This window comes from Aquarana catesbeiana, linkage group LG04 (assembly GCF_042186555.1).
Source record: "Aquarana catesbeiana isolate 2022-GZ linkage group LG04, ASM4218655v1, whole genome shotgun sequence".
In the NCBI taxonomy this organism is placed as follows: Eukaryota; Metazoa; Chordata; class Amphibia; order Anura; family Ranidae; genus Aquarana; species Aquarana catesbeiana.
Genome location: NC_133327.1, coordinates 541,355,444 through 541,371,752, shown reverse-complemented (window position 1 = coordinate 541,371,752; position 16,309 = coordinate 541,355,444). Strand labels below are relative to the sequence as shown.

General features: G+C 44.3%; 1 protein-coding gene across 1 annotated transcript in view; it reads right to left on the bottom strand.

Annotated features, from left to right (window-relative positions):
- The window catches only part of AHCTF1 (AT-hook containing transcription factor 1), a 204,264-nt gene that overhangs the window by 81,032 nt on the left and 106,923 nt on the right, over positions 1–16,309 (bottom strand). Inside the window, exons 21-25 of the mRNA XM_073627874.1 lie at positions 15,488–15,675; positions 14,184–14,328; positions 13,931–14,062; positions 13,598–13,742; positions 7,120–7,267 (exon numbers count right to left, since the gene is read on the bottom strand). Coding sequence (XP_073483975.1) covers positions 7,120–7,267; positions 13,598–13,742; positions 13,931–14,062; positions 14,184–14,328; positions 15,488–15,675 — 758 coding nt within the window. The remainder of the gene's footprint in view (positions 1–7,119; positions 7,268–13,597; positions 13,743–13,930; positions 14,063–14,183; positions 14,329–15,487; positions 15,676–16,309) is intronic.

The following is a 16,309-nucleotide window of genomic DNA, read 5'->3' as shown; positions in this document are numbered from 1 at the left end:
AATCACCAACGCATCTGTCCCGCATGCAAGAGGATCCTTTGTTCTTGCCACAAACTTGTCGATCTTTTTGTTGAATCTGGATGCAAAGAGATCTACATCTGGAACCCCCCATCTTTGGCATATGGCCCAGATGATGTCGGCATGAAAAGACCATTCCCCTGGGACTAACCGCTGGCGACTCAAATAGTCCGCCTGCCTGTTCTCTATCCCCGGAATGAAAACTGCCGATATGCATGGCACATGCTTTTCTGCCCTGACTAAAAACTGGTTCACTTCTCTCAGCTGCATGACTACTTGTGCCTCCTTGATTGATATAAGCCACTGCTGTGGCATTGTCGGACTGGATCCTGACAGGGCAACCCTGTAGCCGGAGAGTCCAGGCCTTTAGGGCTAGATATGCCGCACGGATCTCCAGAATGTTGATGGGTAAGGTCCTCTCGATTTTGAAACATTCCCCTTGGACCGCAGACTGTTCCAGAACTGCACCCCAACCCGAAAGACTGGCATCCGTTGTTACCGCTGTCCAGGTAACTTTTGCAGGTTTTCAGGTATTAACCACCAACTGAGGCTCTGACGCACTGTAGGAGACAGACGCATTGGAAAATCTAATGCCTGCACTTTCTTGTTCCAGGCTGATACTGTGTTGCAGCAGTCTCGAATGAAACTGAGCATAGGGAACTGCTTCGAATGAAGCCACCATCTTTCCCAGCAGCCTCATACAAAGACGGACAGAAGGACCCTTTTTGGTCCTGACTACCTGAAACAGCTCTCTTAAGGCCCTGATCTTTGCCTGAGGTACAAATACCTTCTCCTGGCTTGTATCTATGACCAGGCCCAAATACTCTAGTCTTCTTACTGGTTTTAAGAAAGACTTTTCTAGGTTGAGAATCCAACCTAGGTGTTCCAGGTATTGACTGTGGTCATCAAGTTCCCGCTTAACCCCTTCCCGCCGACCGTACGCAGATATGCGTACTCGGCTTTCCGGGGTTATACCGGGATGATGCCCGCAGCTGCAGGCATCATCCCGGTACCGTTGTTCACAGCGGGCAATCAGCTACCCGAGTATAACAATCGATGCGGCTAAAAGCCGCTCGACTGTTATACCGGAGGAGCGGGAGGGGAAATCCCCCCCCCCCCTCCCGCCGCTCTTACCGGGCCTCCCGTGCGATCGGGAGACTCGGTGTCCAATCGTCTGCCTTCGGCGGCTGGGGGCGGGCTGGAACGAAGCTGTGGGCGGCTTCGTTCCAGCCTTCTCGTTGTAAACGCGGAAGCGACGTCATGACGTCACTTCCCGTTTACTCGGCTGTCAATGGCACCGAATTTTTAAACAAATACAGTATTCAGAATCGCCGTTTTCGGCGATCTGAATACTTTGAAGTGCAAAGGAGGGATCGGGGGTCTTTTAGACCCCCGATCCCTCCATAAAGAGTACCTGTCACGACCTATTACTGTCACAAGGGATGTTTACATTCCTTGTGACAGCAATAAAAGTTAAAAAAAAAAAAATTTTTAAACACAATTTATAAAAGTAAAAAAATAAATAAAATAAATAAAAAAAAATATTTTTTTTTAAAGCCTCCCCGCGAGCTCGCGCAATGAAGAAAACGCATACGGAAGTCGCGCCCGCATATGTAAACGGTGTTCAAATCACACATGTGAGGTATCGCCGTGATCATCAGAGCGAGATCAATAATTCTAGCCCTAGACCTCCTCTGTAACTCAAACCTGGTAACCGTAAAAAAAAATTTAAAGCGTCGCCTATGGAAATTCAGGTACCGTAGTTTGTCGCCATTCCACGAGTGCGTGCAATTATAAAGGGTGACATGTTTGGTATCTATTTACTCGGCATAACATCACCTTTCACATTATACAAAAAAATTGGGGTAACTTTACTGTTTGGATTTTTTAAAATTCATGAAAGTGTCCCTTTTCCAAAAATTTGCTTTTAAAACACCACTGCACAAATACCGTGTGATATAAACTATTGCAACAATCTCCATTTTATTCTCTAGATTCTCTGCTAAAAAAATATATATAATGTTTGGGAACTCTAATTTTCTAGCAAAAAATACGGATTTTAACTTGTAAACACCAAATTTCAAAAATAAGCTTAGTCATGAAAGGGTTATACAGGCTACCGACCGGTCTATTAAGAGCAGGTCGTCTAGTTATGCTATGACAGTTATACCCTGAGCCCTTAATCTGGCCAGAGGAGGAGCCAAGATCTTTGTAAACACTCGAGGTGCAGTGGCTAGCCCGAAAGGCAGAGCCACAAACTGAAAATGGCATCCTATTTCGAAGCGCAAGTACTTTTGATGAGCGGGAAAGATGGGTACATGCAGGTACGCATCCCTGATGTCCATCGATGCCAGAAATTCTCCTCCCTGTAGGATGGAGACTACTGACCGGATTGATTCCATGCGAAAAAATCGAATCCTTAGGAATCGATTTAGATCCTTTAGATATAGGATGGGTCTGACATCCCCATTTGGTTTTTGAACCGTAAAAAGGTTGGAATAAAATCCCAATCCTTGTTCTTCCATGGGAACCACCACGATGACTTTTTGCGACAATAGTCGCTCCAATGCTAGAAGGAGCGACTGCTTTTTCTCTGCATCTCTGGGGACATTTGATCTGAGGAAACGAGGAGAGGGGAATACTTGGAACTCCAGTTTGTAACCTAGAGTTACCGTGGAGATTACCCATCTGTCCTGAAAATCCTCCTGCCAGAGCTTTGAGAACTGTAGCAGTCTTCTCCCCACCCGAGCGAGCGGGGGCGCTCCTTCATAAAGAGGCTTTTGCGTCTTGTCTAGTAGGCTTCTTCCCCCAGGACTTCTTTTGTCCATGGGGTCGACTGAAATTTATTTCTTGACCCTGACGGAGGAGGCCGTCGCGACTGCCTGGAGGCTGAAGCTCCTGGCACTGGGGAAAGAGCCTGTTTGAAAGAGGGACGCTTACTCCTTTTCTTAACAGGCAAGAGAGTGCTTTTCTCACTAGAGATCTTTTGGATATAGTTGTCCAAATCCTCTCCAAACAGCCTAGCACCACGAAATGGAAATCCAGTCAGAAGCTTCTTACATGTGCTTCGGCTGACCAATTTTTCAACCATAAGATTCTACGCATATGCACCAACCCAAGTGAAAGATGAGATGTTTGTATGATAGAATCTCTGATAGCGTCAACAGCAAAACATAAGGCCGCTGGAAGGTTAGCAAACCCCTGGGCTTGCTGTTCAGGTAGAACTTTGAGGACCTGCTTAACATGGTCTCTCAAGTATTGGCAGACTCGGATCGCTGCCACTGCAGGTTGAGCTACTGAACCTGCTAGGGAGAAAATATTTTTCAACAGGGACTCCATCTTTTTATCAACAGGATCCCTGAGCATCTGAGCATTGTCTACAGGACAAGTCAGACCCTTATTTATGGAGGAAATGGCAGCGTCAAGAGCCGGTATCCCCCACATTTTTATAAACTTTTCTTCCATAGGATAAAGTGTTGAAAACTTTTTAGGTGGAAAAAAAACGTTTATCTGGGTGATCCCACTCAGAATAAATTAGCTTTTCTAGTAAATTATGAACAGGAAAAGCATGTGTTTGAGGCGGCTTCAGTGAACCCAAAGAAGAAGAGGGTTCTTTAACTGACTCAGATACGGGTAATTTAAATGTGGAGCGGACCAATCCAGCAACGATTTGTACTAACACCTTCTCATCCTGAGAAGCTGAAGAGGGTCCATCTCCACTTGATTCCTCAGAGGAGGAATCATCCGTCACATCCTGACCCTTTGAAAGGGATTCTTCTCCTTTGTCCTCCAGAGTTCCTCTGCCTGAGGGTCCTGGGTAACAGAGGAAGACCTAGTGCGTTTTCTTCCACTGAGTGAAGATGCGATTAAGGCCATTAATCTTTCCTCTATTCCAGGGGTCTCAAACCGGCGGCTCTCCAGCTGTTGTCAAACTACAAGTCCCATCATGCCTTTCCCTGAGGGAGTCATGCTTGTAACTGTCAGCCTTGCAATGCCTCATGGGACTTGTAGTTTCGCAACAGCTGGAGGGCCACCAGTTTGAGACCCCTGCTCTAGTCCATTAATGGTTGAGGAAAAAACCTCCTGCGTAATATTTACAGGGGCTGAAGTGCCAGAAGCAGATGCAGCCCCTGACCCCGACGGCTCTTCCTGACCAGTCATCCCAGATCCTTCAGGGGGGAAGGCGCTGCAGAAGGGGGGTCCTCAGAGCCCGAGGGAGATCCCCTAGAGCCTCTGGTTTTTGGGGTATTTGTACCTCTTCTACCCATAGTGCAAAGCAACAAGGTGGAGGTATCACACAAATAAAAACACTGACTGCTGAGCAATGTAGTACAGCAACTGCCGCTGCTACCAATGCCCAGTCAAATGTTTCTAAGTAAATGCTGCCTGGGAGAATGCCTGTGTCCCACCTTACATGCGACCATCAGCTCTGTGTCCCTCCATAGGCTGTGTGCACCTGGAAAAGTGTGCTTTTTGTAGCCTGTGCAGCCGGCGATGTGGGCGACTAGGCACGCCGAACGTCGCGATAACGCTCCGCCCCTCCCTCATCTGACCCCCCCCCCCGCTCCCTCCTAAGCTCGCTTTCCCACGCGAGTCGCCCTTCGGGACAAGCATGGAGGGGAGGCTGGGGTGAAGGAGGAAGGAGAGAGGCCGGCAGATGATGGGATCTGCCAATAGTAATGGCGGCAGCGGTAGCGCAGAAGACTACCGCCTTTCAGAACACCGTAGCCCCCCTGATTTTGGGGGGAATATCCCTGAGGAAGAGCCCCCGATCTCATCCTACCTGGAGGAGCTGTGCAGCCTCACACTGAGACAGACAAAATCAAGCATGTGAAGGTATGTGCTCTTGGCAGCCCCCGGTGGCGACAATAGGCATAGCATACATTTACTTAAAGGAGAAACCTACTAGAATTAAAAAAAATCTGAGGAATCTCCCTTACCTTATCCAGCTGCAGGGTTCTGTTATACAGACCCACTCTTCACCTCTCACGGTGGGCTCCATTTGGAAAACCTTCAGAGACAGGGGCCCCCTAGAAGAGGAGGATCCACAGTTCTGGGCCCGTAAAGCCCCCCGCCAGGGATATGGCTAAAAAAACCAAATACTGGATCCCGGGGTCCAGCTCTCTAAAAAGAGAAGCGTTACAGGTAAGACCTCGTTTCTTCGGACACGAGGCCCGGGTACCATTCAATTCGGCCTAAAAAGGACACCTTGAAATGGATCCGGTTTGCATGGCTTGCCCCAGTATAGGATATTGGATATTCCCTTTGGAGCTCAGCACAGCACATCTTTACACGTGACCAACACCTAAGACACTGGCGAAAAAACTGAGGTATCCCTGTAAGGGGAGGGATTATATAGGGGGTTGAACTTCCTGTCTGGGGTGTGCCAGTGTCCAATCACCTAGTGATACCCTATATAACCCATCAGTAATTACTGAGGCTCTGTGTCCCGTGATGTACGAGAAAGAAAAAAAAAAATTGCAAAAAATATTGTAGATATGTACATCGCACTAAAACGCACCTGAAGACTGCTTTTGAGTGTGTACCTGACACATAGAAGACAACTGCTTTCTGCGTGCCCTTGCAGAGACCTGCAGATTTCTAGTGAAAACAGTGCAGGTCTCTGAATAGCCAACAAAGCCTTAAGCAAAGATGATTGACTGTATTAAGGCAACCTACTACTGACAATATAGAAAACAATGGTTAATAGGTGGGCAATCTTCCTTGAACAATTCAGTTTTGGCGTTTGAAAGCCTATTAAATTGCTGGAATTAGTAGGTATATGGAAAACATTTAAATGTTATCACTATCCAGGGCCTCTTTAATATTGATTGGACCCTGGGCAAACATTTTCTTAGGCGCGCACCCCCCCCCCCCCCGATTCTGAGATATACATTAAATAGCAGCTAGACTCAAAATATGTTTACTGCAGCAGATCAGGCAGCAATTGCAATTGGTTGTCAGAGCTTGCAGCATATCATTGCCACTCACTGACTGGTTGCTAGAAGCTAAAAACAAATTTTTGCTTGCCCGATTGGTTGCTAGAAGTTACTGGAAATCCTTACCACTCACCGATTGATTGCTAGAGGTTACTGCATATGACCTCTGCATCAAATTGTGAGTGTGGCTAAACTGCACTAACAGTGAGGCATCGTTATAAACCAGGGGTTGAGGGGTGGCGCATTTCCGTACGGAATGCGGGGTGGCGCATTTCCGTACGGAATGCGGGGTGGCGCATTTCCGTACGGAATGCGGGGTAAACATTTCCGTATGGAATGCGGGGTGGCGCTACATACGGAATGCGGGGTGGCGCTACATACAGAATGCGGGGTAAACATTTTATGGAGTGCGAGGTGCGCTACGTATGGAATGCAGGGTGCGCTGTGTACGGAATGCGGGGTAAACATCGTATGGAGTGCAGGGCTGAGGGCTGTGTACATCCAAGTTCTCCATCCCTTTAAGTACGAAGCTCTCACCCCAGATTCCAGTTTAGAGCTCCCCCCACTCCAATGTAGAAATTTTCTCCCTCCCCAAATACTCTCCTAGCATCTAGAAAACATCACAGTCAGAGTGCAGCTACAGAAGATCAACTAAACTTACATGACGTCCGTTCAGGCTGCTTCACAAGGAAGTTCTGCCTGTGTACATTCCCCGCCCCCTCTCTCTCCCCTCCCTTCTCCGCTCTCGTATAGAGATGTGTAGAGCGGAGAGGGATCGGAGCGGCCGCCGACACCAGAGAAGTGCTGTCACTAGTAAATACAGAAGCAGCGCTTCTCTGTATCTACAACTGACAGTAGTGACCAGTGAGCAGCTAACAAGTGGCAGAACTCTGGCAGGCAGCAGCGTGGGCTCAATTGGCAGGTGCTTTTTGCCCCCCCAACCACCCCCCCCCCCCCCAACAGTGATTGGGCCTTTGGCCGCTGCCTTATTTGCCCTGCGCTAAAGACGGCCCTGGCCCTATCGAGAGAGAAGAAATCTTCAAAACAAAGTCACAGACTGCAAAAAAAAAAAAAAAAAATCCTGGCAGAGATTTTAACCCTTCTCCACAGTATCCAAAACTATTTTCAAAGTGTATTTATCATACAGTAAAGAAAATGATACCTTTTGTAGGGTGAGAAGTCCATTTTAATGTCTGTGGCAGATACTTCTTTTATCTTCATCAATACATTGCTGATAAAAGTTGCCTTGCTCATAACACTTCCTGGTGGAGCTTGTTTTACAACAGTAGATAAAGGCTTGGGCCTTGTCACTAAAAGCCAAAAAATAAAAAAATTAAAAAAAGGGGGTGGGGGGGCAATCATATTAAGAGAACTGATAGAGGATAGGTCTAGTCATATTGCATATATTTTCTTTATTATGGTCATGGCTAAAAATTTTAAACGTCTTTCAGTCAGGCAAACAATATATTGTATATGTAGAATTAACAATTTCATAAACAGCCAGCAGGTGGTGTTCTAGTCTTAAGCCAGCCGTAGACTGTTCGAACCATGTATGGGCACGCTGAAAGTACCCTTGTTGATTGATCGACCAGCCTGTCGGATTTTACATGCAATTATTGCTAGTGCCCATTATAGCCACTAGCAGTAATTACTGTGTTCTCCCGGCGGAGACAGCTCCCCCCACCAGAACACAATGGCACAGGGAATCCATGGTTGTAGGAAAGAAAATGCTCTGTGAATACTTTCACTAATGCCCCATATATTAAAATGATTGCAAAGGCAAATTGTATATTTAAAAAAAAAAAAAAAAAAAAAAAAAAAGAATTTTCCTCTCTGCCAAGGCACTGAGACCTGGAAGTGAGGGGAGAGAAACGGCACTGGATCGAATGAGGGCTCGGGTAAGTTAAGAAAAAAAATAGGGGGGGGGGGGTTTGATGCTGACACCTAAAACATTTTTTTACCTTAATGCAAGGAATCCATCTGTGTCCCTATTGATTTCCCTTCACTTCCTGTCCGATAGCCAAAAACAGGAAAGAAGAGGAAATTCCTGCAAATTAAAAATGTTAATCCCCCATAACCAGAACTAGTGTCCCCATTGTAAGATTTCCCCTTTTCTGGGGACAACCCAAAATTTGGGATTTTTTTATCACTTCACTTTCGGTGATACTGGTAAACAGGACAAAGAGGGTGATTCTCCCCAATGAGGGCACAGACCGCAACAAACTTACAGGTGTTTAAACCATCTCCACTCTATCAAGCAAAAAAAAAAAAAAGTGTTGCATTTAGGAGTACTTTAAAGTAAAAATACAGTATATTTTTTAATGCAAACACTCTGAAACTGCAGTTTACAAATTGTGCATGCACAGTAAATTGCCGTTACCTTTTGCTTCATCTATAGCTCATTATCAACACAGTAATATGGCAGTTTAATTCCCACTCTAATCCGCTCCCTCTTCTGCCCTTTGGCAGCTATATTTAGAATAGGTTGCTGATAAATCAAAACGAGAAGAAAGTACACAGGTAGGATTAGGAGGCGGCACATTGTTTTGTACAGGGATTACCTCTGCCCCATAAAGCGGTAGCAAACTCTGCCCCTTGAGTGCTCCTCAATGCAGTCAGTACGATAAACCTTAGTGACCATTCTTAGTTAATTCTTCGTAAGAAACCTCCAAAGAGGTAACTACCTGGCATTTGGTGTTTTGGAAAAGCAACATGATGCATGGCTTAGCAAGTGTTTAACTTGCAATTTTAAAATGCTTGCATAAAACAAAGTTTCCACGCAAACAATTGCATTCCATCATGAAAATAGAAAATGAAACAAGAGACCATGTGGATGTACAAAAATTGGTGTATTGCCATTGTCTCCCAGCGCATACCAGCAGCCATTTGTTCAGAACAGCTCGCCGGTGTAAACCAGCTCTAAAATGTTTATATAAACCATATATAGAAAAATCATTTTTGCGTTCACCATAAAAAAGGAAAATTTGGTACTTGCCCATTCCTTACCTAGGAGTACAGTAGAGGACCCTTCCCCTCTTTTTTGCAGCTGTCCAAACACTAGAAGGTAGCTTACGCATAACCCATGGTCTACAATTACAAGTGTCCTGTACACCAAAATAAGGATTTTGGAGATTCCATCTCCGATTCAGGAAAAGAGTCAGGGAGGAGGGAAGATTTGTAGCTTTTCAAGCATCTGGAAGCTGAACGTTTTCTGAAGAATGCAGACAGTGATAAAGAAATCTGCTTTTGTTAGACAGGCCCCAAGTTGGGGAGCGGTATTATAAAATAGGACATTGCTCCTGGATAAGGGAACAGCCATCATCCTCGAGCAGTGTTCTGTATTTTGATATAAACCATCAGTAGACTGCATTTTATTCAGCCCTTTTGCCCCAGCAAATTGCACCTGTGATCTGACTTTGCTGAAGTGAGGGGATAGCCTGTGGGGTACAAGAATAGATTCCAAAGGTACGGGGTTTTGTATGTCCAGAATACAGGTGCTGGCTATATTCCTTGGCTGTGTCTCTAGCAGAAGGTAGTAGGAAGTATAATAAACATGCTGTGCAAGTTTACTACAGAAATGGCGTATGGGAAGTGCCTCCACTGAAAGGCATGTTGCCTTTCAGCCTGTCACCATCCTGAACAAATGCCTGGGTGGGAAAGACTACCAATTTTAAATTGTAATACAATTTTAAATTGTGCCAAAAGCATTAGAAAAAGGAGTACAAAAAGGGATTAACAAATTATTTCTCATTCCTGCACCTATCTGCTTGTGTAATAAGAACTGCAGTTTGGGTATGGCTGGGAAGTGATCTACGGTACAGGGAAATCCTGTCGCACCTTATCCATAATCTCTGTACCTTCTAAGCGGTCAGGCATTGCCCATTATGGTGGACATTTGCCTTGAAGGGTGGGACAAAATCTTCTCAAACCGCTGAGGCAGGTGTACATTTTGAACTCCCAAATAAAATTCTTAATGTATCAAGCATAGTATTTTTTTTTAAACAAATAATCTTTAGATAATCTTTAAACAAACAGAAGTTAGAAGCTGAATGGCTACCATGCAGAGCTGCACCAGATTTTGCACTCTCAGGTTTTATTAAAGCGGAGTTCCACCTTAAAGTGGAACTTCCGCTCATCGGATTCCCCCCCCCCCCTCCGGTGTCACAATTGGCACCTTTCAGGGGGGAGGGGGGTGCAGATACCTGTATAATACAGGTATCTGCACCCACTTCCGGGTATAGCTAGCGCAGACTCCCCGCCCACCCCCGTTGTGTTGTGGGAAATACACAGTTCCCACAACACAACAGGGTCCAGTGTAGATGCGCAGCGCGACTCGCGCATGTGCAGTAGGGAACCGGGCAGTGAAGCCGCAACGCTTCACTTCCCGATTCCCTCAGTGAGAATGGCGGCGGCAGCACCCGAGGATCGAGGAATGGTTCGGCCTCGGGTGCCGACATCGCTGGACCCCAGGACAGGTAAGTGTCCTTATTTTAAAAGTCAGCAGCTGCAGTATTTGCAGCTGCTGACATCTAAAAAAATTTTTTTAGCGAAACTCCGCTTTAAATCATCCCCAGTAGGTCTCTTTTGCTGTTTTTACTGAAGTGCAACGCTCCAGACTTTTTTTTTTTACACGCTCAAGAAGGGGATTATCCCAGCTTTAGGGACAAATATGACCCATTCTGCTAAGGATTGACAGATTAGCCAGTTTAATACAAAGGCCTTTGCAGATGAAGGAGCTCTAAAAATACCCAAAGCTGGAGAAAGCCAACTGATCCTCCAAATGCAGGGTAGTTCGCACTCCAATAAGTGCCAAAATGACCTCTAGTAAAATTGAGGTAACACCGGGAGACGGGGTGCCTCAAAAACAAAGTTATCATCTCTGGCTACAAAGTCTTGTAGAACTGCAGTAAAGGCCAATGACAGGGTGAGGGATTCAGCCTCTCCTGATTGGGCTAAGGCGAACTCAAACGAAGTAGACGCCAGAAGTATTGGGTCACTATATTTCAGATTACAAACGTCAGTTCGGAATTGCTAAGAGTGAGCTAGACATGTAGAGACCTCATGGCTGTAACGTAACTAAGTTCTAAGTGTGAGGCAAGGTCTTGGGTAATCAAACTCAGCCAGCTTGTGGCTGAAGAGGGATGGATAGTCTGAGGTAACCAATTCACTGTAGACAGACAATGGACTAAACACTGGCCTTCCACTTGGTGCTCTGCAAAAAAAACACAAAAAAAACAAAAAAAACAAAAACGCAGCAGTGGGAAGGTGCTTCTATGCTGAATGGCAGAAAAGAGCGTGTGCGACACTCCACCCAGCTGATGAGGTCAAGTCCTCAGCGCTAATCCTTCCATAGTAAAACCAGCAGTAGATTTAGAAAGCACCCGACTGCAAATAAGGAGTTAGCTCCCAGTGCTCACAACCGAATGGCATACTTGGTCTTCAGAGTTAAGCGCCAAAGCAATGCCTCAGCTCTGGACCTGGAAAGGGCTCCCTGGCTAACTTTCTAGCACTTGGGAGTCTGGAAGCTACCAAAGAAACCCAGTGCCTGAAGATCACATTATAGGCTAGCTCCACACAATACGTTCAGCACTCCAAAGTTAGGCTGAGCAAAGATCGGTTTTTGCACAGCTGCCATGTACAAACTAGCTCAAGCAGTGATAAAGTGAGGAGTTTTGATTGACGTCAATAGGAGGTAGAATCCAAAAAACAATGTAATTAAAAATGGCTGCGAAACATTCGTCAGACTTCTCTGCGAATAGGGTCAGGGTCTGGGAAGAATGAGGGCCCTCAGTGTAAAGCGCCCCTGGGAGTTGCAAATGGGAACAGTACTGGTACACTCAAAAAGACTGATCCTCCAGTTTAAAGTGGTCCAAATTGCATTCATAAGAGCCAAAGGGGGTTATTTACTAAAAGCAAATCAACTTTGCACTACAAGTGCACTTGAAAGTGCAGTCCCTGTAGATCTAAGGGGGACAGGCAAGGAAAATAAACAGCATTTTAGCTTGCACATGATTGGATGATAAAAATCATCAGAGCTTCCCCTCATTTCAGATCTACAGCGACTGCCCTTTCACGTGCACTTGCAGTGCAGAGTGGATTTGCCTTTAGTAAATCAACCCTAAAGTGCTCTCCTGTGCAAAAGACTAAATCCTTGAAAGCTAGGTAACCAGGCAAGGACTGGAGAGACTCGGAATAAGTCTCAGCAGCTGACTGCTCAAAAGCCACTAAGACCTCAGGTGGATCAGATCCAGAATCTTCAGAGGAAGGCACTGAAGTGTGCATGTGGTCTTTAAGTGAGTAAATAACTGGGTGATTTGGGTTATAAAGTTAGGCATGGCTGTAGAAAACACCTTCTGTAAAATGGTAGAGGAAATTGCCATAGTTAAAAGAGGTTGGGAAGACTCTAAACACAGGACAGAATCTAGTAGCAGGGGGCAACATGATTCCAAGCTGCAGACATCAGCCACCTCAGAAGGTACATGCAGCACAGAAGCCCCTGGCAGAGTAAGCTGGGGGGCACTCAGAACAGAGGGACTGTCCCCTCTGTCTAGAATAAAACATGTCACAATCATGTAGTGGTAAAAAATGTAAATCTCAGAATACAAGGGCAAGGTGTCAGGTACTCATGAAACCCAAGCAGGTAGCCGGTGAGGGTTAGCCAAAATGTGACTGCATTTGCTGTAAGCGAAACTGCAGGACCAAAGCAAAGATCAGAGAGGTTCTTTGAAAGGAGCAGCAGCAGGGATAGGTTTCCTCGATACTGAATAGATTGTGCAACACTCTACCAGAGGGCACCAGCGCTTCCTCAGCATTAACCACATCGGCAACAGGAACCAGCAGAGTATGGGATTTTAAAGATGCTTAGCGATCCAAGCAATGAGGTAGCTTAGCTTGATCAGCCTACTCAGTCTTTAAAGGGCAAGTGCTGAGGCAGTGCCAACAGCTCTGGACCTAGAGGAGTTATCCTGAGCTGGACTAAAGGTTTAGTTTGCCAGTGTCCAATAGTCCTGTTGACAGCAGTATAAGCAGAAGGTTTATGACTCCTTGTATCCTCCAATGGACGAGAAAGGAAATAAAAATGAAACCAAAAAACAGTTTTCCTTTAGCTATCCTACCAAATTTTATTAGTGGGTACATTAAGTTTTTCTTTCCATAACTATACTGTTTTTCTTGTTTCTTTGTTTTCAAAGAGGGCCCATTATCAGATATATTTTTCATGTTACATTCATGCATGCAAAGTTACGTGTAACATTTAATACATATCACATCACTCCCCCACGAGTGTTTGTGTAATTTCCTAATGGAAAGAAATGCCAATAATGTAAAAACTGCAGCCTGTGCAGTTCTCAGCTGTATTCATAAATATCTAACACACATAAGCCCTTGCTACAGACACTAACCTAAAGCTCAGAGTAATTATTTTTTGGAATACTTCATTCTTAGCTGTCAGGAAATGATGTACACTTACTTTAAAATGCAAGGTATAAAGTGGACTTAAGAAAATAACCAGGGACTCTTTTACATTTTTAAACAGTGGGTGGAAGATTCAAACAGATTATTGCTGCCATCTGTGCTCCCATTGGGAAGATTTTCACATTAATTGGGGAGAAACACTGGGAAATTGTGACATCAAACTGTACCTTCCTTCCAAATCGTTGATAATGCAGAGTGCTTAGTCCTTTCATTCGCAAGAGTCCGCTGCACACCTGGCAGTGTTTTTCCATACTGATCAAGTATAGCGTTCCTGGCCACTGCTCTCTCTCGAAGCTTTCGATCTGAATCAAACTGCACAAGCAGAGAAATATGTATAAAATAAAAGGGTTGAGATTACTCATAGCACGAAATATAATATGGCAAGAGAAAGGTGTATTTCCTCATCACACAAAAGCATTTAGTTGTCCTGCATTGGAAAAGTTATCCTTTGCACAAAAACCTTTGTCATTTGATGCCCAAATGTGGGGATGGGATCTTACCATATGGTAACCTTTCAAAGACTGGTTCAGCTGCAGAGCTGGGATGTAGTTGGCTCTCTGCAAGTGATGCACCAGAAGCAGTTCTTGATTTTGCATACCTCCACTTGTCTGCAAAAACCTGTGCAAAAATCCCTGAAATTTAAATGAACATGTTGTAAATTAGCTAAAGCAATAAAATGACACTCTTCAGACTAACACTTCATACTTCAGGCATTGATGAGCATGAGATTTATGGGTTGAAGACATTGCTTACTTGCTCAGAATCTGTGAATGTTAATTTTAACAGATCTTCTATGAGCCCCACGTCCTGGCATGTCTCATACATGTGTTTTAAAAGTTCTTCTACATTCAGTCTGGTAGAGTGAAGCCTCTGTAGATTCCAGGCCTCAATAAGATTTCTGACAAATAATGAAAATAAAAAATAAAAAAAAAAATTAGGTTAATTATTTCACTCCTACTGGTTTAACAAAGTTACATGTACAAATTTTACATCTAAAAATTTTACCCAAGGTGACAAGCAAACTCACTCAGGGTGCAGCCATATCCATTTCTAAGAGGTAAGAGAAAGCTGTAGAATGAACAGCAAATACATTTTCTCATGTTTAAACAAAAAAAAAAATGCTCCCATCCAAAGCGGTCAGCTAATATTAATCTTAGCTGAAATGCGGTTTGAAAAAAAACTTTCCAACATTCCCAGGAATGGCCAGAGGTGGATGAAAATTTGGCCAGTTCCTGCTGAACTTTAAAAAGCATCAAGCTAGGTGAAAAGAAAGTGATCTTGTCCATTAATTACACAGTTGAAAAAAAAAAATTACTTAAAATCAGAATCCTTGCCTATTACACTTCACTTTTTTCAAGATTATTAAAAGGAATTGAGGGATGACAGAATTGTTGCCAAGAAATATTTTTATATATGATTTTAAAAACAGCGGCAGGGATAGGCGGCCCTGCAGGTCTCAGCAGAGGCAAGTGCTGGAACTGCCAGCCAGCATCCATCGCTAATGTCCAGAAATGTAAACTATACACTCCAGGGCCACTGGTGTTTTCTCAGAGCACTGTGAAAATAAAAGTATATAATTTAAAGTGATAGACTTTTTTTTTTTTAAATAAAAAAAAAAAAAGCGCACATAATACTTACCTGCCCTGTGCAGTGGTTTTGTACAGAGCAGCACCTATCCTCTTCTAAGGTCCCTCTTCAGCGCTCCTGGCCCCTCCCTCCCATTGAGTGCCCCCATAGCAAGCAGCTTGCTATAGAGACACCCAAGCTGAGCCACAGCTCCCTGTATCCATTCAGACATTGAGCCGTGGCCCGGCCCTGCCCCCTCTCTCATTGGCTGACAGCAGCGTGAGGCAATGGCGTTGCACTGTTTCACCCAATGAGGAGGGGAACCCTGAGCAGCCAATACTGGCTATGTTGCTTGCAAAGTAATACCATCTATCATATGTCAAAACCTGAAAAAAGCCTCCTCAAGGGTATTTATACAGATTCAAACTGCTGGGACTCAAGTGGTCAAGAAAGGAAAAAAAAAAAAAAAATGGAGGCAATATACAACTTACTTGTTGACCAGCAGCACAGTGATCTGCAGTTTGACTTCTGCACTTGTAACTGCTGGAGGCTTCATTACTTGTATGTAGCGCAGGGCTTGTCTGTAATCTCCTTGGCACATTAAAGTTTCAATTATTTGATTATGCTGCCAGCCCATCACACGGCTTGCAGCTGGGTGAAGTATACAGTCCAGAGAATTCTAAAGAAAGTTAAAAACAAATCCATATTTTACCATAACCAACTTTTTGTAACCAAGACTAGGATTATATTAGCATTATTAGCAAAGTGCGGACTGAACTATAACAAGTTTTAATAAACTGAGGAAAACTCAGCTAAAACTGGCATCCCCTTACATATTAGCTTCTAACAGATACCTCTTAATTGCTAGCTTCTACAAAGACCCATCTCCATAGCATCACCAAGTTTAAAGACACAAACAGGTGATTATATCCAGCAGCTCCCATTATTTTGCCAATTATGTGGTCTTTTGAAAATCACTCATTAAAGAGCATGTAAACCTATATACGCTGAAATCTAATAAGAATCAGTATGTGAAAAAGTTTTTTTTTTTATATTTTAAATACTTTATTTAAAAAAATATTATGACCCTATGACTAGAATTCCTGTTATAAGGAGATAACTATTCCAGTAGTCATTCTGCGTGGTCACTCTGCCTTATTGGCTCTCCCAATGGAGGTTAAAATGGGATGCGCCAAAGTATTAGCATGTTCCAATGATATCAGGAAACCCTCCCTACGAAAATGACATGTGGCAGAGGGCATTCATATAGACAGGAAACGGCTGTAAAGATGTGCAGCAGAACAGCAGTGCAT